This window comes from Haliaeetus albicilla, chromosome 1 (genome assembly GCF_947461875.1).
Source record: "Haliaeetus albicilla chromosome 1, bHalAlb1.1, whole genome shotgun sequence".
NCBI lineage: Eukaryota > Metazoa > Chordata > Aves > Accipitriformes > Accipitridae > Haliaeetus > Haliaeetus albicilla.
The window spans coordinates 51938716-51961946 of NC_091483.1; the positions used below are offsets into that span (position 1 = coordinate 51938716).

At 40.6% G+C, this 23231-nt stretch overlaps 1 protein-coding gene across 6 annotated transcripts in view; it reads right to left on the minus strand.

Moving 5' to 3' along the window:
* Positions 1–16943, minus strand: part of MICU3 (mitochondrial calcium uptake family member 3) — a 58063-nt gene extending 41120 nt beyond the window's left edge. For 4 of the 6 annotated variants that reach the window (XM_069789354.1, XM_069789347.1, XM_069789316.1 and 1 more), the window contains exons 1-2: positions 16617–16942; positions 3663–3816 (exon numbers count right to left, since the gene is read on the minus strand). In XM_069789354.1, the coding sequence (XP_069645455.1) occupies positions 3663–3816; positions 16617–16901 (439 nt within the window). In that variant the 5' untranslated portion in view covers positions 16902–16942. Of the gene's footprint in view, positions 1–3662; positions 3817–16616 lie in introns of all 6 variants that reach the window. The other 2 variants (XM_069789340.1, XM_069789332.1) reach the window with 1 other exon arrangement.
* Between the last annotated feature and the right edge of the window lie 6288 nt (positions 16944–23231).

The following is a 23231-nucleotide window of genomic DNA, read 5'->3' on the forward strand; positions in this document are numbered from 1 at the left end:
GCATTCATGTTAACAAGTGGTATCAATATTCTGAAATTATTGTTTAGTAGCAGCAGTATTACAAAGCAGACTGTAGGGAGACCTGGATTCTGGCCCTTGCTTCAGGGACTACTCATAACTTTTAAAGCAAATACAGAAAAAAATGCTTGAAACTACACCAGGGTGCTAAGACTCCCTTCAGCCATTCTTAGTAACTCAGACTCATCCTTCCTTTTACAGCCTCTGTCAGGCTCAATTTTTTGTAAGTAGTTTGAACAAAGGAGCTGAAGAGGGCCTCCAGTTCCAACTGGAACTACTTGTTAACACTGAAAACTTATGAGGAAGACTGAGCAGATGCTTTCTTCCTAATGCCTTACATGACAGACTCCAGGACCAGAGAAAGATAATTGCATTCGACAACAGTTGTCCACAACCATCCAAGAATTCAAACTTGAGGTTCATCACCACCCTCTCAAGACAAACATTTGCACAGATTCAATACTGAGATAAAGCACTGTGAATATCAGAATTCAAAGGTACAAAAAGTAGCACAGTATGTGGTCAAATCCTTAATTTTCTGGTTGGTAAAGGCTCGTTTTTATAGAGCAAAACACTCTGTGGTATTAGAAATCCCTTCCTCATGATGAACTCCATGCTCCGTTAAATAATTATCACAATACAGAAGCTACTCTATGGTCTTTCATTAGTTCATGGTTAGAAACTCACTGAAATTTTAGTTTTCCATCTTGGTAAAGGTAAGCACCAAGACCATCTGCAGATCCCACTCTAACTATGGTGGACTTATATCAAGCACATCACAACACGAGCTAACAGATTTTCATATACTTTTCAGTTTAATTTTTTAATGTCAATTAAAGTCTTGTCTCAAAATACTAAATAAAGGCCCAAAACCCAACCCAGTTGCCATATAAATTGATATACGTTTATGCCTACCATAAAAAACTTGGGGAATAAATACATCTAACTTTGCAATCTGAAAATTTAAGTCTCATACATTATATATAGATTTCCATTCTAGTTGAGCAAGTGAAGATTTATGTTTATATACACACTTTTTACAGCTCAGTATTAGGCTAAAATTACTATAGTTAGAGCTAAAGGGAAAAAAATGTATTTCCTCTTCTCTTAATTGGCTTTCTAAATAAATAAACATATATTCAGATGATAAAAATGTATCAAGCATGACTGTTAAAAATACTGTATTTTCCCAAATGAAAGCCTGAACCATAAAGGCAGCAGCAGCAAGTTAATTATAGCATTTATTTTATATTTTTAAAATAACCGCCTGGAGTCGAAAGTTACATTTTATAAAAGAAAATATACTCTTACCATATTAGTTAGTGTTTAATCAAAAGAGGAAGTGAATACCCTCTTGACTTTTCTAGGGTTCACAAGATTTCCAAAGTAAATCAATCACAATAGACGCATTCACTCCATCACAAATCTCATTCAGGTCTAGTATTATTAGCTTTTCTATAAAGCAGACATAAAGAGCTACTATTATTACTCTTCAAAGGGTATTTTTGCTTTTTGACAAAACTTAAGACCTTTCTAGACTTTATCCATAAAAAAACCCAGATGTATGTTCTTTCTTTTTTCTGCAAAATATAGATGCTCTAGTATGTCAGCCCAAATGGACGCAATTATTTACAACTTGCAACTTATTTAAAAAATTATCAAAAAATACAAAATGTTTAGAATGTATTATTTTATTCAGAAAAATACCTTCCTTAAACTTCCTACCTTCAATAGGGCAAGACAGAAAATTAAGACTTGCCCAAACAGACAAAGTGGTACTTTGACAAAGCTGCAGTACAAAGGTTAAAATTAACACTGTCAAAGATCAGAAGCTGGAAGTGGTAATCTGCAGGTCATCTACTTCATCTACTACCTCCTACTTGTCAGCCTTCTGTCCAAATGTCCCAGACAGTATGACCTCCACTGTAACGAAGTCATCCACTTCTACTTAGAGCCTCTCACACTATCCCTTAAAATAATTCTCAGTCATGTAATCTTTGATACTAGTCTATAAAAATAAAGGACATCAACATTAGTTTTGCTTTCAGTCTCAGAGATGAACTGGATGCACAGGAAGGATTTTGATGCAAACAAGGTTTGCTACACTGAACTCCGAAGGGTGCCTGACTATTCAACTCCAGATCTCTTCTCCTTTGGCATGAGATGAACAGAATGTCCTTGTGAGCTTAATGTTTTTGGTTTGGTTTTGTTTTTAAAATCTGAATACTTGCTATGAGAGAGGAGAAAGCATAAATTCCATTAGCATGGAAAAACCTTAATAGTAAACCATACATACAGTGTGGTAAAACCAGTCAACCTGTCACAAAATGGAGTTAAAACAAAATGTTTAACTGATGTCCAGTATATGGCACAAAAGCTTCACGGCCATACATGGTGAAACCCAATTCCACAGTAACAAAAAAAGGAAGACTTGGAGAGCTGGCCAGAGGAAGTAGATATAAAGTGCTGATGTGTATTTGTATTAACTTCTGTGATAAGGAATCTGCTTCCTCTCTTTTAACTGCAGAGCACAAAAAGGAGAATGACGATTTGCTTTCTGGTAAGAGTTTCAAAGTTTTTCAAGTTTTCCCCATCTAAGCTCTATCTTCTGTCTTCACTCTTACAATGAGATTATATCTTTATTCAAAAGTTACAGAAGTTTTGATCACTGATATGCCATAGCTGAATTCTTTCCTCTTGTTTCATTACTGTTAAGAGAACAAAGGAGAAAAAAAATCTAACATCTGCACAGACCTTTAAGCTCTGCTCTGACTGTTTTAGCTGCTTTTGACTGTTCTCTATACTAGCTTTGTGGTGTAGACTTTAGGAAGAAAGACCTAAGGTGAGTTATTATACATGTCACACCTGAGCAAAGATATTCACTTTCCCCAGAAGCTGAGTGCTGCTACCAATGCACTGCAAGCCTGAGGGCCAGGAAATCAAACTAGATCAGAAATGGATCACCTTACTATTTAGTCACTCTTTGATACTTAAAGCAAAAATTTTACAATAAGTGAACTAAAGCTGATAGTTTGTTTTTCATTAATTTAATTAACACATAGTGCTAACTCCGGCAACTTTTAAGTGTAGAAAGTGGATCCCCTGGGGGACTGAAAATCTTACTCAAAGCATGTTATTTAGAAAGCTGTGATACAGTTATAAAATCTCTGTAGGGAAAAAAAAACCCCAACACAATAGCAGATAACAATTTAAGATGGCAAAAATTGCAAAACAATGTTATCCTAAATTAGAGAACTCATATCTTGCTTGCCTGTTTACACAGAAACTACACAGAGGAGGAGGCAAGAGTTTTATAGCAATACTGGCCTGCTCAGAAAGAAACTGTAACTGTGTTAATGCATAATGGTACAAATGAACTTCTTGTTTTTCATGCCTGTTGAGCTCTCTGTGACCTCTAAGACAAGAACGTTTAACTAATGGCTAGTATACAGATGTTTACAATCCAATAACAATCAGGATACTGATTGTATGCACTTGGATACCATTAAAAAATAAAGTTCTGGAAGATGCAGTACCTTTTTACCACAATGAGAAACAGAAGTAGTAATCAAGACAAATGGAAAAATAACATACACCACCAGCATTTTCCCTCGCAATTTTATCCATATAAAACTCCTGCTTACGTTTAGGTTCATCATTTGTTACAGCCTGAATGAAGTCATATGGAGTCATATATAGCTGTCCTTCAAATTCTAAACTGGCAAACCTACGAAACCGTTGCTCCCGAGGAGTTGCATAAAGGTGTAAATCTTCAAGGTCTGATCTGTTTTCTGTAACCTTCAAAGACAGAAGGAAACAATTTTAATGTATGAAAAAAGTTTTAGTTTACAATTGCCACTGCCATTCACCACAAAGAAACTCTAAATGTACAGGTGGTAATTTGTAAAGTCAAATGCATCCAAATATTTTTGTATGGTAAAAGATGAAATTACTATCAGGATTCCACTGCTATAATTTTCAGTCTTCTACAATTTTAGCAATAAATCTATATGCATTGAAATTGTTGACACTACCCAAGCTCAGAAAAAAAGAAAGAAAAACAGAAGAAAAAAAAAGAGAACTTAGGCTCTTGAATCATAGAAAAAGGGGCAACTTTAACTCAAGGAAGTCCATGTAACTTCAGGAGTCAGACTTTAAACAACACTGCTAAAATTATTTCAGTTGTCTGACATTTCCAGAAGAGAATGGAATAACACTTTTTTAATATTGCCTCTTAAGGTAGAGCGCAGATGTTGACAATAATAGGCAAGACACCTCCATAATATACTCCAGTGTAAATCTTCTACAGATACTTCTATGTCAAGTATGCAATGCAATTAAAGCTACCATACTTGGGGGAACAGAAGAAGAGCAAAACTATTCCTCCAGAGTTACAGAAGTACTATATGGCATTAAGTTCACACCTCATGAGAGTTTACAAATGTCAGGAGTTTCTGGTATATTTACCATCCAGCTGATTTACATGTAAAATTAGTAGTACAAAACTGTAAGTGTTCTAAATTATTATATCTTTGTGTTACACTGTCAAACCTTTTAACAGAAAATATGCTACCTACCGCTATCTGAAAACTTTTTTTAGCTCATAACAAGGCAAGCTCCTCTGTGGAATCAGTATCTTCAAGAAATTGTATCTTGAATGTTTTTTCAGAGATGAAAAAAACAAACTCGAACTGTTTCATAAAAGGAAGAGCAATGATATAGCTAACTTCTCCTAGTATGTTAAAATAGGAACGCAGCATCTTACCAGTGAAATATCCCAAGCTGCCATTGTCCTCACTATTCTTGTCATTTCATACAGTATCCCTAAAATTGTTCAGGTGTCAAACTAAGGAAAGGCAACAAGTAGCACATGGTTTAACTAATGTTTCTGTTTTCTTTTAATAACTAAGAGAACAGCCAAATACACTTTGTTTTTCAGAAAGGCATCTAAACACAAAGACGAGTTGGGAGATGTCTGCAGTTGCTGTCCACTAAGAGATAACAGTCCTCAACTACAAATGGAAATTGGTTTTCCAAAATATTTCTAAGAATAGGTTTCAGATTTCAGCAATTAGAAACAAAGGCACATTTATATCGGGCAGTAAAAAATCTGGCCTCACTTTCCTTCTGCTTTCCAAACAACATCCTTAAAAAATAAAACATTAGTAAGACTACTGCACTGAAACAAAATAGACACATCAAATGAATGTGTCTAGAAGAGGTCAAACACTTTCTATTTGGAAAAAAAACAAAAAAAACCCCCAAAATCACATGTATAATCACAATGTAACAGAAGACTCACAATTTCTTGATTTTATGTATGGGAGTCTTAGTACTTCAGTGCTTTATCTAAGACATTTTAACCAGCCTCTAGAAGGAAAAAAGACTATTGACTGTGTAGTTCTCTTTCTGGACTGTCTCTAGTCTTTTTGAAATTATTGCTTCTATCATGTGTGTGTGTGTGTGAAAATGTTTCATTTCAATGGAAAAACTGTCATAAAAAGTAAGAGTAATAGAAATGCTTATATAATCACTTAATTTTCAGTAGACTGCTCTACATACAATTATTCTGCACTGCTGCCTGAGAAGCAGCTTTAAACCTGGTCTTTGGGGGTTTTATCATTTTCAAATTATTACCAAATTACATATGGGGAGAAAAAAAATCTGACAGCCAGACCTACAAACTCCCCTTATAATGACAGAAAAAAGCTTAATTCTCTTCTGACATACTCACATGCAAGTCAAAATATTTCTGTCCTATCTCACTGTTTGAATATTACAGTCTTACTGATCCTTCAGCAGTCCAGTGGCATTCAAACTATGCCTTCATGTGGGATTTACATGACTCAATTGTTTTGGTAAAGCTTGTAGCAACATAACTGATTACCCCTCTATTTGAAGTTTAATAATCTATGTTATTTTTTATATATGTTATTTTATCACTATTACGAACATGCTTTTGAATACATGCAGATTGTAAGCATGAGTAACAAAGCAGTATTTCTGCAAAGTCAATTTTCAGAAAAGAAACTGCTTCAAGGCCATATTACACATGCAGTATGTATAATCAATTGTAATCAGTCATAATCAATCATACATAATCAGGAGAATCTGTAGGTAAGGTACCACTCAAGATTGAGATTCTTTGCTCTCTCATGAAATTCTACTATCTCAGGTACTCCTGCTTAATATTTTGCTTGAGACAATTAGAAACGCATTTACTAAATTCTCAGACATATTTCACCATTAAGTACTCAGTGCTAACAGAAGTATAAAATAACATACTGTAAACATGGAATTTTCAAGACACGCTTAAACTTAACTCAAGTCAGTACTCAGGTCTGCAAAACTTTAATTTCTGCCTCATTTTAGCCACTCTACAGTCTCCATCTGACTATATAGCAATGCCATTATTTCATGTTCTGGCTCAAAGTCATTGTAACCTGGTACGAATACAGCCTGCCACCAAAAAGAGCAGTACCTCCCTAAAGGCTCAATACCTGCATGCCCTTGCTCTGGCACTTTGTGCTGATTTTTCCAAGCATCAAACTGGATAAGGGAACTGGTCTGACTGAGAACTTCTGTTTTGGTGGTGGTGGTTTTTAGCCAGATAAATGCCTGGATCTACCCCACAAGAACAGTTATTTGTTTCAAAACCTAGGCCACAGGAACTTGCAGCTTATAGAAAAGAAAGCATCACCTGTTCCAGCAGCACACTCCACCTACTTCAAGTTAAAGTGAGGGGAAAACTGCAAGTTTAAGTATAATTTTATTCCGAGGAATAAAAATACCACTTTATTTTGAACCTTGTGGTTTTATCTGAAAGAATCAAAACAAGTTGTTTCCGCTATTGATCCAACATGAATTCAAACAAATGTACACATGGCTTAACATGTATTAGATCACCGGTCCTTACACTAAATGTCTAAATAAAAGCAAGGTTTGGTGGCAGAATACTCCAGGCACACACCTTAGCAAACTGACAAATAAAAACATCTTTGGGAATACTATTATTTTTTGTCCAAATTTCTTGTTCAGAGCTTTCCTTCTTCTATTACTGCTTATCAATTTATGAAACATTCAGCAGCTTTAAGTCTCTTGCATAAAAGCTGTAATTATTAGGAACTAATCAATATGCTAATTAAAAGCCAAGCCATTCTAAAGTATGACCTCAATTTGCACATCTTCAGGCATTCATTTAAGCAGCCTCAACACATAAAGATGAAATGTCTCCTGTTTTCCCCAACATCAGCAGATCATAATCCAGTGAGATAAGTATGAGAATCTTAGTGACACCAACTGCTCCCAGTTGATTTATTTCATATTTATGCCCAGGTTAGGCAATCTTATTGTAGCAGCATTAGTATCAAACCCAATGGACACGTGAACAAGACACAGAAAGTAGATGTTGAATACCTCAGGGAAGGTACTGTTGGTAAAGGAGTGAACAGGATTCAGTAAGATTCCAATTTCTTTTTGAAGTTTCAAGGGCTTATCCAGACTAAATCTCTCTGTAATTATCAACAATCTTCAAAAACTTTCATGAAAGTACATCTCTGACAAACAAAAGAGGGGAGATTTTTTTATGCTTCTGTTTACTAATCCTCTTGGCAATCCTGCCTACTAATTACTATGATCTTGTATCATGTTATGGTTCTCTGCCTTTTAAAAACTGGACACATTCATTTCCTTCAAGCAGAATGTCACGAATCTCCCAATAGCAGTATTATCTTAATTTTAGGCATAGCAGTTTAGCTCTGGTTTACCTGCACATGTACACTGACCTACTTTGTTATTAGAACTTTTAGGGGAATAAAAAGCCCCAGAGCTAAAACCAAGAATCTAGCTGGTAGCCAGAATTTCCATCCTTCCAACTTCACAACTCATGAAGTAAATAAAAAGAGGCAAGACCGAAGCTCATCAGCACTCATGAACAATATATTATCTTTTCTCTATTCTCAAAAAAATCTAAGTGTTAATAGTTGTAATCAACCAGCTCATGGTTATCATCCTTCCGCCCTTCCTCCCGCAAACTCTGGTACCTTGTTGCTCCGTATTTCACCTCCCACCCCCTGTCCTCCTGTGCCATACCCTTGCAGAAGGACTGCAGAGGGAACACAGCGCCTTTTGGGGGCACTGCTATGCAAGGTCTTGGCTTCCATCTGCCTTCTGCAAAACTAAGAACAGAGACTGTGTGGCTCTTCCAAGCTCAGTTTATATCAGCTGAAGAGAAAAAATTATCTTGGCCCATTTTCTTGCTGTTCCCTGACACAGAAATGTATATACACATACCTAATTCTCAGACAGAGGAGACATTTCAAAGCACTTTCTAAAATGGATTAAATGGATTCAGCACTTATATGCAAACCACCACCAGGCAAAGGAAACAAGAGGGAAACATTTCCCATAAGAAAGTCCCTTTTAACATCAGCTTATCAAAACAAGGTAAGTAAAAAATAAATGGAAGACCAAATAGTAATTTGGCAGGGTACTACTCTGAACAGAGAGTATCACTCTTCAATTAAGTGCACTTCCATTGTAAATCTATGCTACAAATGTACTACTAACAGCTTAAAATATCTGGAAACAGCCAGAAAGGTTTCAGATTTATTATGCAAATGAATATATGAGGATAATGCTCTCTCACTAACATATTTCAAGGACTTAATTCCTAAAAACTATTTTCTGGAAATACTGTATTTAGAGAGGGCCACTTAAAGCTACAATACCACCACATGTCTCAGAGTAGTAGTCCTTTAGATGAAGGTCTTTGTTATGGACACTCAACATTTTTAAGTCAATCAACTTTGAAAGCATTCCTTGCAGAATCTCTTTTAGAGTGATACCCCTCTGTATTTTCTCCCTCTATTCACAGCAAAAACTTGAATGAAGAAAATCTAGACTTTCTATCAAGTAAAATTAGTGTCCAAAACCCATTCCTATTTTGGGTTCATCTTTCATGTACTGTGTCTATTGATGGAGACAAATCAAAATGCCCTGAAAGTCTGATGCTCTCCACCAAAGTTTTCCATGTATTACTTGCACTTCCTTGAAGCATGAGCTAATCTCCATTTCTGGTCCCATGTTTGTCTTACTGGCTCTCTTCCCTCAGAGATATTGTCTGTCTGAATTCAGCGTAACATGAATTAACCTGTATGGCCTTCCAATGAAATCCATGCAATAACTCTACATTTCTGTAAGAAGGCCTAACACAGGACATGAGCTTACAGAGTGACACTAAAATAACTAAAATTTTGCAGTAAATGACCCCCAAACTATCTGAAAATATCAATATGGCTCAGGTTCAGTGGAAGTAAAATGCAGAAGATAAAACATGACATCATTACCCTTTCTGTTAAAAAACACAAAAGAAATGTTCTTTGCCAAGTGTTAGTCTCATATTACATTGTCAATAATTCAGAAATTTTATTCTGTGGCAAAAGACCTGGTTTTCCCATAGAAACAAGCTTAAATGCTACATACAGGGTTTTTCACTTGCAAATTAGAAAAACTGATGCCTACAAGCTCATAAAGCTCTGCAAAAGTAATCTGCAAGAATCCATTATCAAAACCCAGAACAATACTCCAACTCCCAGATTCCGAGAATATCTACAAATAATGCAAAATATTTTACAAAACAAATAGGTAAAAATATACATGCTGTGTGTGAATGCATATGGGGCAAAAAGCTCCAACAGTATCACACAAAACCCCACAACTTTGCTGTCTTCCAAGTCAAATCAGCGTTCTCTTGCTTTTCCAACTGAGATAAAGGTGAGACTATTTTAGCTAAAGAAGCCAACATTTATTACTAAAAGTACCTTTTGCTTGCAGTCAAAAAATATGTTGTTATAGTAGTTTAATCTTTAACTAATTTATTTCAAGTGAGTGAGTTTCTTTGAATTTTTGCTTGCAAAGTAATCTGTCTTCCATCAATGAGAATCTGTGCAAATTATTAAAATAAAAAGGTTTTCAAAGCAATGATGTTCCTTACTTCCTTCGTTTATGTTTGACTTCAGGCTTATTTAATATGCTCCCATGTAGATAAAAGTAGCACAATTTTGTTTTCATGCTGGGTGGCCAAAAGGTTAAACGTCAAGTTCCCAGTGTGGGAAAATCCCAAAGTAGACAAAATTGTTTTGATGCTTACTGAAGTTATATTTCTAGCAGACTACTTAGATGTAGTACAGCCAACAATTCTGTTAGTTGATCCCGCTTCACTGAGATAAGGACATTATTATATTAAAATATTTACAAGCATAGGAAGCTGGAATGTGTTTAAAACACTGTAAAAAGGGCCCTGTTCAAATACAATTCTGTTACAGGAAATCCTTGGGGTAACAATATTTATCTGTGAGCACAGCTATTCCACAAATCCTCCAAAATAAGTATTACACTAAAATATTCTCCAACAGTCCTTGTTAAATTAGTTTCACAGGGAAGTTAGTTAACCTCTAGCAGTTCTTCAAGAAGCTTTAGTCAGTGTGTTTATCTTTCTAGACATGTCCATATGCTTCACTGTATGCAAGACTAAAACACACTAGTAGCTGGATCTGTCTGTCCCAAAATGTATCATCCTTTTTTAACATCCTGAGGAACACAGAATTAATGCTGAGAGGTAAACCTTCCTTTTCCTTCAGCATGGCTCTCACTACAGCTGGCCAGCAAGCAGTATCCTTCTCAGGATGATGACAGTTGAGGAGTTTCAGATGTCATCAGCCAAAGAGCAAACCATCTTCCTACATTTGGCAATTGACATATGACATGAAATGCACAATGCTTATGAAAACAGGTTAGCTGCAAGTGGTTCTTGTAAAAATGATGCTTTATGCATCTCTTGGAATGGCATCCTCTTTGAGCAGGCAGGAGAGTCTCCTCCCTAGGGGAGTTTGTGTTACTTTTGGAGTTAAAGTCTTGTTCTTCATTTCACAGAGATGGAAATGCATGATGTAATCCACTTAGAAATGTGCTGCTACAAATAAACTTGACCTTTTGAGTATTTTCACAAAGAGAGAGTTTGACAGTACTGCTGAGGTATTAGGAAAAAAACCTCTGGAAACATCCGAAGAATGCAGCTTCCTTCTCCTGGAAATGAGTGTGCCTTCAAGAAATGTGATAAAGTACACATTCTATGTCTGTCTTTCCCTGCCCCCTTTTAATTCCTAACTCACCTCTGAAGGAAGTGATTCTCAGAGAATATTTTATAAAAATAAATAGAGACCTGGAGTTCCCTACCTTTACACAATGACAACATGATTACAGAAAAGACCTCTTTGGAGTGCAAAGAGGCATCATTGGTATTTCCAAGACCATTTTAATAAGCTTTACATATGACACTGGAATTTTGGAAGTAAGGAGCATGGAAGCAAAGAACTAGAAGACAAATATTAATTCCTCTGAGAAATTCCAACACTGGATTATTTTTTCTAAAACTGTTATTTCTCTGAAAAAACATGATACACAGCTCTTCCGACACGGTAGATACTTCATAAGCAGTATATGGGATCAGGGCTCCTCTCGTGTCACTACTCTTCTCAGCTGTCAGTATAGAGAATCTGTATCAAAATAACTGTTCTTTCAAAGAGTTTCCTGTTCTGTATAAGCAGACTTTAAAGGAGCTAGACTTTAAAGGAGCTGTCTGTTAGTAGAGCTCTCCCAGCCTTCACCAAAACCTTCACACGCAAAACCAGCAGCTCTGAGTGCAGAATTTTACTTTGGTTCCAAAATGTTATGTGGCAACAAACCTGGAATTAACACTGTTGCTTTATTATAGTGTCTAAGATTTTGCTCCAGCTAATCGCATATAAAGCCCTGATCCTCAGGAGTGAAATTATTCTCAGAAAGCATCTGGGAAAAGGGAATCCTGTTGGGAGCTTAGTTTCGTGCTGCTTCTGTAACAAATCCTACTCTCTACCAGAATACCTCCAATGATATGCTTGGTCAAGCACTTTTTTTGTACTGACCACATGAGATTTGTCTGTTCAAAAAGTCTGCCACACCACTGACGCCATGCTGGTGACACATATCATAGCTTACTTGACTTCTAGCAAACAGTATCTTAGTCACCTGTCCATAAATTCACAAATCTGTTGCTCATCAGGTTTCATACTGTAAGAGTTTCATAGAACAGGGAGAAAGATCTGCAGACCATTCTGACACTCTGTTTCTCTAGAAGACTAAAACAGTTTTTTTCAGTTACTCTCAAATGATGTACCTCATTTCTGAACTGGCCAAGAATAGGAAAGTGTCCCATCAACATCTGTGTAATCATCAGTGTTAGTCCTGGAATCTAAAAGCCCGTTTCAAATTTATTGGTTCCATAAATACTAGAGCATCAGTAAATACTAAATGACAGCAGTAGGACAAAGCAACTAATTATCAAAGTATATATGATAATCTTATATTCTTAGATATTCCATCACTACTGCCAAGCATTATTTGGACTCAGTGATAGAATCTGAAGAAAAGTAACCTGTAGGGATACTAACTGGGCCCAGCACAACTCTCAAGATACCTTCATAGGCCATATGAGCAGGCCATATGAACATTATCTGGAAGCACGTGACCTGCAAGAAGAAAGCTGTTCTTTGAAAGTCGAGACGTAAACTAGGTTAACCCCCTTTTTTAGTATTTAGGGGGACCAGAAACCTATTCTGCTGTCTGATGGAGCTGCCTAGATGAAACAAGAAGGCCATTCCACTTACTACACTTTTACAAAAACTCACCTCAAGAAATAAGAAAGCCATGTGGGAATTCAAGACTAGGTATGTGTACTGGTTTTGGCTGGGATAGTTAACTTTCTTCACAGTAGCTGGTACGGTGCTATGTTTTGGATTTGTGACCAAAACAGTGTTGATAACACAGGGATGTTTCAGCTATTGCTAAGCAGTGCTAGCACAGTGACAAGGCTTGTTCTGCTTCTCACATTGTCCCACCAGCAAGTAGGCTGGGGGTGTACAAGAAATTGGGAGGGGACACAGCTGGGACAGCTGACTCCAGCTGACCAAAGGGATATCACATAACATCCGATACCATGCTCAGCAATAAAAGCTTTGGGGAAAAAGGAGGAAGCTGGGGGAGACATTCAGACTGATGACATTTGTCTTCCCAAGTCACCGTTACGCGTGATGGAGCCCTGCTTTCCTGGAGATGGCCGAACACCTGCCTGCTGATGGGAAGTAGCGAATGAATTCCTTGGTTTGCTTCGATTGCTCATGCAGCTTTTGCTTCACCTGTTAAACTGTCTTTATCTCAACCCACGAGTTTTCTCACTTGCACCCTTCCAATTCTCTCCCCCATCCCACTGTGGGGGGGAGCGAGCGAGCGGCTGGGTGGGGATGGGTGGTGGCTGCTGGCCAGGGTTAAACCCCAACAATATGGATGAGACAGCCATAGCTATTTTGAATACTCCTGAACACCATGAATATCTGAATAATTGTGATACTGTTTTCAGTTATGAATTTACTATGTATTAACCATTAAAAATGAAATTATCCATCATCAAATAATGTTTCAGAATGGAATTTTTTGAATGAAAAAAAAACCTATGGGAGGAGATAGATTTTGTTTTGCCTATGTTAGAACATTTTTAGATTTTTTAAGAATATCTAGCAATTCCACATTTAAAGGAAAGTATTTCAGGTTTTGCAAGGGGTGGTCACTTTAGTGTCAGGACTGGTTTTCTTTAGCGGTTGTTCTGTTAAGAAGTAAGTTATGAGCCTATGCAAACTCTCACCCCAAAATACTCATTTTGTTAGCTAAGTCCACCAAAATTTCAACCTGCTATGTGGTCATTCCAGGTCAGAGCCCCAGGGGTGATGCAAGAAACATTCAGTGTAACTGCTTCTACCAGCTGCTGTAGATTGCTAGAGCAAGACATTGAGAGCAGAGATACCGCCTGCTTCTTGCTTCCAATGATCCAAGCAAACAGCATCTGGGAAAAGCATCCTGCTGGACGGAAGATTAAGGAAGAAGCATGCAAATGGAAATATTAGAAAAATTTGGATGGATGGAAGGAGAAAAAAGATGATGTTGGATGATTTGCTTTGGTGGAATGAAAAGCAGACTGAGACTGGAAATGAAATGGGGAACTAGGGAAATAGGAAAGTGGTGGAAGGACAAACCGAGAAGGCCCCAGAAAATGGTGTTGGACTTTGTGCATCAGCAATAAAGAAGAAACATCTTTTGACTCCTCCTTGACCTTCCAAAAGCAGCTGGAGAGGATCCCAAGATACTTGAGCCTTGTCATCCTTTGTTGGTCAAATACATGACAGAAACATAAAAACCTCCTAGGAAAATGTGCCTCTCACTTCCATCAAACTCATCTATACAGAAACTGCAGGTTATCATTCTCCAGCCATTACTCTAAACACACTCTGCAGGAGATTCAAGAGCTCCAACCTTAGTCCTAATAACACTGACACTTATATGGCAGAATTTTCTAATTCAAACGTTATTATGGTTTTTAAACTGTTAAACACTACTAAGGTTGTAAGCTCAACACTGAAAATTAGGAAGTACAGAACTTATTGTCACTTGGACGACATTAATTCAGCCTTCTAATAAAGGACATTACAATACAATACAATTGCAGAATACCATGAATACCATTCAACGCAATTTCAACACAGTATTTGCATCCTTTTTTTCCCCAGAAGACACCTCTGGAGGTGTTTTAGAAACCTGTAATGAAAGAGTTGGTGCTCATCACAGGTCTAGAGGGCAATCACAAATGGAGTACAGATCGCAGATGGAGCTCATGGTCAAACTACTCTTGGTAGTTCACCAGCTAGATCCCGTATCAAACTACGGTCATTCCCACAAGCCCCTCTGCAGCATGACAGTCAATAATAGAAAAAGCACAGGAACCCAATAGTTCAGACTAAAAATTCCACAGCTATTTGATCCTCATTTTTGGGGGGCCTCAACTGAAAGGATATTTTTTCAGCAACGCTGAGTGCTCAGATCTGCAGTTTGAAATCAATGAGACCACTTGTTCAAAAATATAAAATTGCAACATAAATCTAGTATCCTGAGATGTCAGTCTGTGCATTTAGTCTAGCCACACATACTAAGTAGACATATTTCAAGTTAATCCTTTGAATTTTCTGCTATGCAAATGGAAAAGCAAATTAATTAGAGCCCTTTTCCACATAGGAGCACGGTGTTTGTCTTCGAAAAATAGCCTGTGTATACACAGAAGATACATTTTGTACTTTTTTTTTATTTTACTTTGATTCAAATATAACCTTAATTCTGACTTTGCAACCTCGATGCTTTTATAGTGACATGTGTGAAAATTCATCATTACACATCACACTAAATTTATTGACTTTTCAAGGGTGCAGCAGACATACTTCCCTTGAAAAGAAGACTGAGAATTAAGACTGGCTAAGTAAAACAATGTAAAGTTCTGTCAAATCAAAACTGTATGAAAGGCTGAAAGAGTTTGTCTTTGGTCCTCTGTGCCATAGTAACACACTCAAGACAACAAGTACATGAATTATCAAAAATACCTGGCTCAACTTCGCTTCATAAAGGATGCTGCCAACAGAATCTGCCTTTCGGCTGACAACTCAGGGCAAAGGGGCTAACAACATTCATACTTAAGCCCAAGGTCTCCACTGCAAAAACATAGATCCTCTTCCCAAACATATTATAAGATAAACTTGATCTACAGAAAGCAGGCTGTTTGCACCACTGACTTCCAGTCTTAGCAGATACCATACTGACAAACCACCTAATCACGGCTCTTGACTTTTTAAAAAATGCCTCATTTTTTTAGGAAAAATACCCTATCGTTACCATACGTTACGTACGGCACGGTACAGGAGTTTCTCCCTATCGCAGGAACCTTCATTTTCCAGGCCCACGTCAACTGTTTTTTGTTACCCGTGGTTAGTCGACCAATGTTTTCTCTGAATTAGTCCAACTGAGGCGTTCCTTACTTGCACCAAGTGCCACGCTATCACTTCTTACGAAGCTCTGCATAAACCTTTCACTCTACAGAAAATACTATATCAAAAAGCTAACTGTCCTAAACGCAAAGAAGATGAGCACAGGTTTTGCACTATCATCATCAGCGGTTCCATTAGCAAAACAGCACTTTCTGTCAAAGAAAGGTTTGATGAGGACAGCTCCAGAGACGAAAAGCGGAGTAAGACGCACGCGGTTTACATTCTGAGGCGCAGCGAAGGCGTGCCAAGGCCCGCTGCCTGCCACGACGCTCCAGTGACAGCTCTGCTCGCCCGATGGGGGACGGGGGACAAGCTCCTGCTTCTGCCCTGCTCTCCCGGGGGAAACCTGCCCGCGCAGGCGGCCTCGCCTCCCAGCCCAGGGGCCGGCTCCACGCAGGGTCACCTCTGCGCGACAGCCCGGGGAGCCGCTCCGCCGCCCCCGGCCGCCTCCCGGCAGAGACGTTTCCACAGCGAAAGGGTGGGGAGCGACGTTCCTCCATCCCCGCCGGCCCCGGCCGGTTCCCCAGGCGGCTGACAGCGCCCGGCGGGGCCCCCGCCCCGCCGAGCGCGGCAGGGAGGCGAGAGGCCGGCGAGAGGCCGGCGGGCCGTGAGGCGGGAGGGGCGCGGCGCGCACACACCTACCGTCTCCTTGGCAGCGGCCGCCACGGGGATGGGGAGCAGCGCCCGGGCCCCGCCCGGCTCGGCGGCCGCCGGCTCCCGGGAGGGCTCCCGCCGCCGCTCGGACAGCCGGTACCCCACGTACCCGGCCAGAGCCCCCCCCGCCGCCGCCCAGCCCAGCTCCCGCCGCCACCGCCTCAGCCCCGCCGCTTGGGCCCCGCCGCCGGCCCACAGCCGCCGCGCCGGCTGCGCGCCGGGCGCGGGGCCCAAGCGGCGGCGCCACCGCAGGAAGGTGCGCAGGGCGGCCATGGCCGCCGCTCCGCCCCAGCGACCGGCGGACCGAGCCCCCGGGGCTGCCGACAGAAGCCTCGCGAGAAGCGGGGAAGGGGTGGGGAAGCCAGAGGCCCCTCCAGTCCCCGCCCCGCGCCACCTGCCCCGCCGCCGCCGCCGCTCGGCCGGCCTGCCCGCCCGCCGCCGGGGCTCCGCCGCCCGCCCGGCGGCCCGCCCGCCCGCCTGCCCTCGCAGCCCACCGGCGAGGCTGCAGGCACCCGCTCCCGCCGCGGTTGCGGCGGGCGGCGGCCCCGCGGGGGTGGCCGAGGGGCGCGCCCGGCTCTGGGGACAGGCAGCAGCAGGCAGCCGCAGGTTCTGTGGCGGCGGCGGGCTGCAGCCAAGTTCGTGGGGATACGAGGTGGTTAGGCCAAATGCGGAGAACGGGCACGGACCTGAGTCCGGGCGGTTTAAGCCGAAGTGCCTGCCTGGGAAGGGCCACGCGTGGAAACTGCCGTGACGGGACGGGGCTCGCCTGTGGGCCTCGCTGCCGCTTGGCGGGCGGGCCATGTGCGCTCGGAGCCGAACCCTGTCTTTTTGTAGCCTTGCTCCCAAGGAACGGTGCCCGCATGACCCAGCAACGTATCTTTGCAGAAATCTGGAAGCGCTAGTTTCGGAAAAGGAAGAGCTTCCAACCGTACCTCGCTTGCCTCATAACCCTGAAGGCAGGAGGTGGCTGCAGCAGCAAGGTTGTTCGCTGTTTTACTTCCAAGGCTTTGTTAAAAGCATCCAGTGATCCTAGTTATACTGTTAGAATGAAGATTGCTGCAGCTCCCTCACTTGTGTAAAACCTAGTAACGTCCCAGCCTGTTTCCAAAGCCTTGAAAACTCTTGGTGCGTGCCCGATAATACAGCAGAAACTAAAGGCACGAGGATCGTTTCAGATAAACTGAAACTAAACAGCGTTGCCTGTGATACTAACATTTGGCATATTAAATCTTTGACTTTAAAGTTTATTGAAAGCTGACAAAAAGTCTGGCGGACTCTGCCATAATTTTTTGAACTGTGCTGTCAACTGTCCGTAGGTGGCACTTAGTCCCACAAGGAAGAGTTTTTAGAAATGAAATGTGAAATTAAGCTAAACAACTTACCAACAGGGAGTAATGCTGTCCTTTACCATTCCTAGACTGATCTAGATAATGCTCCTTCTGTTTGGTTGCTTAATGAATGGATTGTTGCGTTGGGACCCAATTTAAATACTTAATTCCCTAAGTACCAGCAGGCTTGAAACTTCTGCCTTCCCCAGCTCCATCCAACCTCTCCCTTTTTTCACCTCTCTGTGCACCTCAGGCTCTCAGAAAAGAGGGATTCTCCTGGCCCCTATTTCAAGTATATTTTCTGTTCATTTCAAACTGACCCCAGACTACAGTTATCTCCTACCCTTTTATACTCTTGTGTTATGAGACCTCTCATCAGGAAACCACAGACACTTGCCATGTCAGCAGCCACTCCTCTGATAAATATTCTTGGCTGCAGACAGCCTCCTTAGCATAACCAAGCACTAGTTAAAGACCAGTTGTTAAAGATGGGCATGTTCTTTTGTCCCTACCTGGTGCTGATGGGCAATAGGCCATGTCATTTCATGTTAGGGCATTCTCCGTGGTACAACCCCTGTCACCACCTATGTTACCTTGAAACTTCATAAATGGCACACAAACATTTCAAGTCACAGCACACCTTATGGCATTTTTTGCAATGGTCAGGTGCAGCCTCAGTCTTTGTCTTCTTTATATAAATATGTTCTTCCAAAGTTTCAGCCAGTTTTACTTCTTGTTTTTTTTCCTAAATCTTTGATGGCTTTGTATATTATTATGAACAAGACTTCAGAAAATAAACAAACTGTAACTCATTTTAATAGGTTTAAGACACTTATGCATTTTCAATTCCTAAGAAACATTTCGGTGGTTATGATACTGTGTCAAGGGAGAACTGTGGCCATGTTTGTCAACCGACAATCTGACAGATCATACAGCTGTAAGCATGGCCAAGGTTGAATGACCTCAGAGCTGTCTGGAAAGGCAGGTCTCTGGGGTGAATGATAGAGTTACTGCATTTCTTTCAATATTTGAGAATGCTGTAAACCAATTCATCCCTCAAGTAATTCCCTTGACTTCATTATTCCCATCTGTTAAAAACTAACTTTTTTAAAATTTTTTTTATGTCTACTGCTTTATTTATAAGTATGTTATATGTATGATTCCCAAGCAAAAGTCTTGTCTCCGAATCTGAGCTACATCTCTGTACTAAATGATAAAAGGCCAATATAAAGGTCAATATTTAGGTGTCAAGACAATAATAGTTTCAGATCCTTAGCATGACTGAAACTCAAGTTACTTCTCCTGCAGTTACATGACTAAGCATCCAGTCTGGAAAATTTTGTAGAACGTGGCTCTTGGATCTTTTTGGTTCTAGCTGCCTCATTAGAAGACATCATTCACCAATACAATTACCTTTTTTTCACTTAAAAAAATCCAATACACATCCGTACCTACTTACACCTAGGTATGTTAGTCAGAGCTTCCCTGGTGAGGTGTTTGCTAAGGAATAAGAGTGCAATTTATTTGTGCAGCAAGTCAAAAACCGTAAGCTGTCTGCATGTCTGATGTGCACAGATTCAGAAACCATGTAATTTAAATAAATCAAGGTGTTTTTTATCCAATAATCCAGTCACAGAACTAATATAAAAGCCACCAAATGAGGTACTTGAATGTTGATATATGTGGAAAAAGTCCATTCTCACTGGATGCAACTGAATGTAAACGTGCTCACTATCTAGCTTCTGTCCCATTCTGCTTATACAGGAGTTATTCATGTGTATCCACAAAAACATGGACAATAAAATAATGAATCTTAAAAAGCCCTCTGAATTTCTGTCTTCATTTAAAGAAACAAAACAAAAACGAAGGTGCAAGAAATGTAGAACTTCTTTTCCATAGGAAAATAATTTTTTTCAGCATTACTTTTCCGTTGTCTGAGTTTTTGTAAATAGGTAGATATATTTATATATACATGTATGTATATGTGCATACTTACCTGTAACTGTATCAGTTCCGAAGAAAAATGAATGCTTTTAAAGTCCGCATGTAGCGCATTTAAAAGGCTTTAGATCATCAGATTATGACCTGATTTGTACATGGAGCCTTGAAAATGATTCTGTTTTTTTCTTCCTAGTAAATCCTGCGCAAGAATACACCTTATTTTACTCAGACTTGCAGTGCTCTGTAAGGCTCTCACTGTAACTTCTGCATGTTCTGCTCATCTTGTTGAAAGCAGCCAACCATGTTTTCTTGTCCAAATCTGGGAAGAATCTGGAACTGACCATGATACCCAGGTATCTCCAGCTAGACATAGTCCTTTAAGTTCTACTTGGTTGGTTTTGTTCCACCCTGTGTTTGCTTTCTCATGTATTCTTGAACCCCCTCTTCATTCTCCTAGCCAATATTTTATTATATCATTAAAATTTTATGGCTGGCACAGCACTGTTGTAAGGGAGTTCTAAAAGCAATAAAGGTGCAATAAATTGCAGGACAAAATGTTTTACAGCTAACAGCTTTTTTTTAATCAACCTGATAGATATATAGATATCTCCATATACATACTTCAGTCCACTGCTTTCTCCACTCCCTTGGTAGCCACCAGGTTTTGCCTATGACAATATGCTATTCTTAGGAAATACACAGTAATTATATTGTCTATAAAAGCCCTAACTACTTGCTATGGAAATAAAAACTTGACCACATATGTATTTGTTCAATGACACTGAAAGTGCGGTCTCTAGGAAGTATATGTAGAGTTGATTAGATTGTACTGTATACTTTACATTGAATTATGTACTCTTGTAAAAACACACTTCAAAATTATTTAACTTCCCATGGTATAGTCTCAGAAGGTGCAAAAAAAAAAATCTTTAGTGTTATCTTTTCCTGTCACATGACTAGTGCAAACACCAAAAAAATTCTTATCTTTTTGTTTCTTTTCTGGTACTTTATAAAACAGCATAACCGGTTTAGTGCCCAGACATTAAAGACTCCACTCGGAAAAGATCGACGTTATATATTCCACTCTACTTTAAATGTTTCCATTATATAACAGCAGAGATTTAACCAGAAGGGTCTTCCAGTGTGTGACGGCTGAGGATTTTTCTTTTTTAAAAAAACCCCTTCTCTACTGGGGCCAGCGGTGCCATCTAACCAGAAGAGCCCTCTACTGTTTGCAGGACTCGGAGAGTACGGCTTGGACCCGGCAACATTACCTTTACTGGAGCATCTTTGGGCTTGGAAGAACAGACCTCCTCCATTTAGCGGTACCATCCTGGTGCATGTCCTGCAACTCAGCAGCTGTGATGAACAGTTTGATCTTGACCTGCCAGTCATGTCAATAAAAATACTTGATGCGTGTTTCAAACGTTTTAGGTCTATTTGAGTAATCGGTGTACAGGCTACTTGAGAAATAGGTGCCATATAGATTATTCAACTTTGATCTATTTCTTTGATTTAGCACTGCAATTAAGTAGATTTGGTTCAAAGAGAAAGCTCATTGGTTGATGTTTTACACTGATGTGATAATGTTTACACAGATGTGCTTTGAAATCTCGATTATGGTGGATTTTTGGGTCCCACCACATGACAGGCTCCTGTTATCTGAAAGGTAAAATAATACAACATCTATCTGTAACTGCCTTCAGAGCAGGTCCGCCTGTGCTCTCTTCTGAGGTGATTTATCTGATCATTGTATTTAGTGTTACTTTTTTCAGTTTTAAATCCCTCCACAGTAAATCACTTGCTTTAAAGCAGGCTTTTTATAATTCAGGTGCGCACAGGGGCAGTACTTAGGACTGCAGTGATGAAAAGGTGTAACATTATCTGCTTTAAAGCACCTGCCAATTAATTAGCCCTATACTCTCCATAGCAAATAAAGCTAAGCAGTCAAATCCATTTGATCTCTCAGATTTAGACTGTGACTGAAAAGACCATGGAGCAAGATGGGAGAACTAATCTTTCATGATTCTCTGCAACTTTTTTGTTTAAATGAAACCTTAAACTGCCAAACGAGTCTCTCGAACTTTTGAAAGAATTAACTATGAAAGATCTTTGCGTTTTAGACTCTAATGCCATGTTTTAACATTGGCGAGGAACTGCTTTGCGCATCTTGAACGCTAAGATGGGTCATGTAGTTGGAGCCCTAAAATTCCTGAGGCGTTACAGAAAAAAACAGCAAAGGCGGCAAAAGCCAAGCTCTTAGTTTTCATATACCGTTGTTTTACCATTGCTAATAATGAACATGTGTTCCACCGATACCTTTGCGTGCGTGAGCCATTCTACTTTGGGGGTGAAAAAACCGCATGTGCTCATCTGGAACAGGACAGCAAAGCCCGAAACTTATTCAGAACCCTGTAGAAAGACGACAGAGATCTTTCAGTAGAGGATAGTATTGCCAATCGGTGATGCTCACAGACTTTGGTTACGGGCCCAATGCAAAACCCCAAAGAAGACGGATTAGATGAGCCGTCTCCCAGTCTTTCTTTCTTCTCCTCTGCAGGCTTTGAAAGTATTTATCTGAAACCGCGGGCCGGCCCATGTAAGTTTTTAAGATGCTGTGTCGATACCCAAACGCTATAGATCAGTTTCGTGTCACATTAAATGATGAATTAAATGCGAGGGAGAAGTTGCAGAGGGGAAAACACCTCCCTGACTATGCCAATTTCTTTAGAAATTCCCCTCCTTGTAGCTGAAGCGATAAAAGGAAAGGGTAATGCATGTACGTTTTATTAGCGTTTCAGAAACAGGGAGCGAAACTGTCAGATCTTTGGGTTTTTTTTCTTTCATGTGTGTCTGGGCAGGTCTAACCCTCAGGTAACGCCCTTTCTCCTTCTTCCCTCCTGCCTCTCCTTGCACCTGTCCACGTAATGCTCCGGCAGCTCCCGCCCGGGCCCCGCTCCCGCCTGCCCGCTGCCCGCTGCCCGCCGCCCGCCCCCCGCCGCCCCGCTCCGCTCTGCTCCGCTCCGCTCCGCGCAGGAGCTGCCCACCGCGCCCCCCCGCCCGCGCGTGTGCGCGCCCGTGGGTGACCGGCTGCGCGCGGCGGGGCGCGGGAGCCGCGCCAGCAGCTCCCTCCCCGCCGTCAGCTCAGATCAGAGGAAGGTGCGAGGAGAGGGGGGAGCCGGTTTACAATTTCAAACGCAGCCTCCCCGCGGAGGCCTTCATTAGCATATGTCAGGGGGACCGCCGTATATATATATACACACGCGGGGCGGATAAACACCACCCCGCCGCCTGGCTCACAGCGGCACGGCACGGCTCGGCCCGGCTCGGCTCG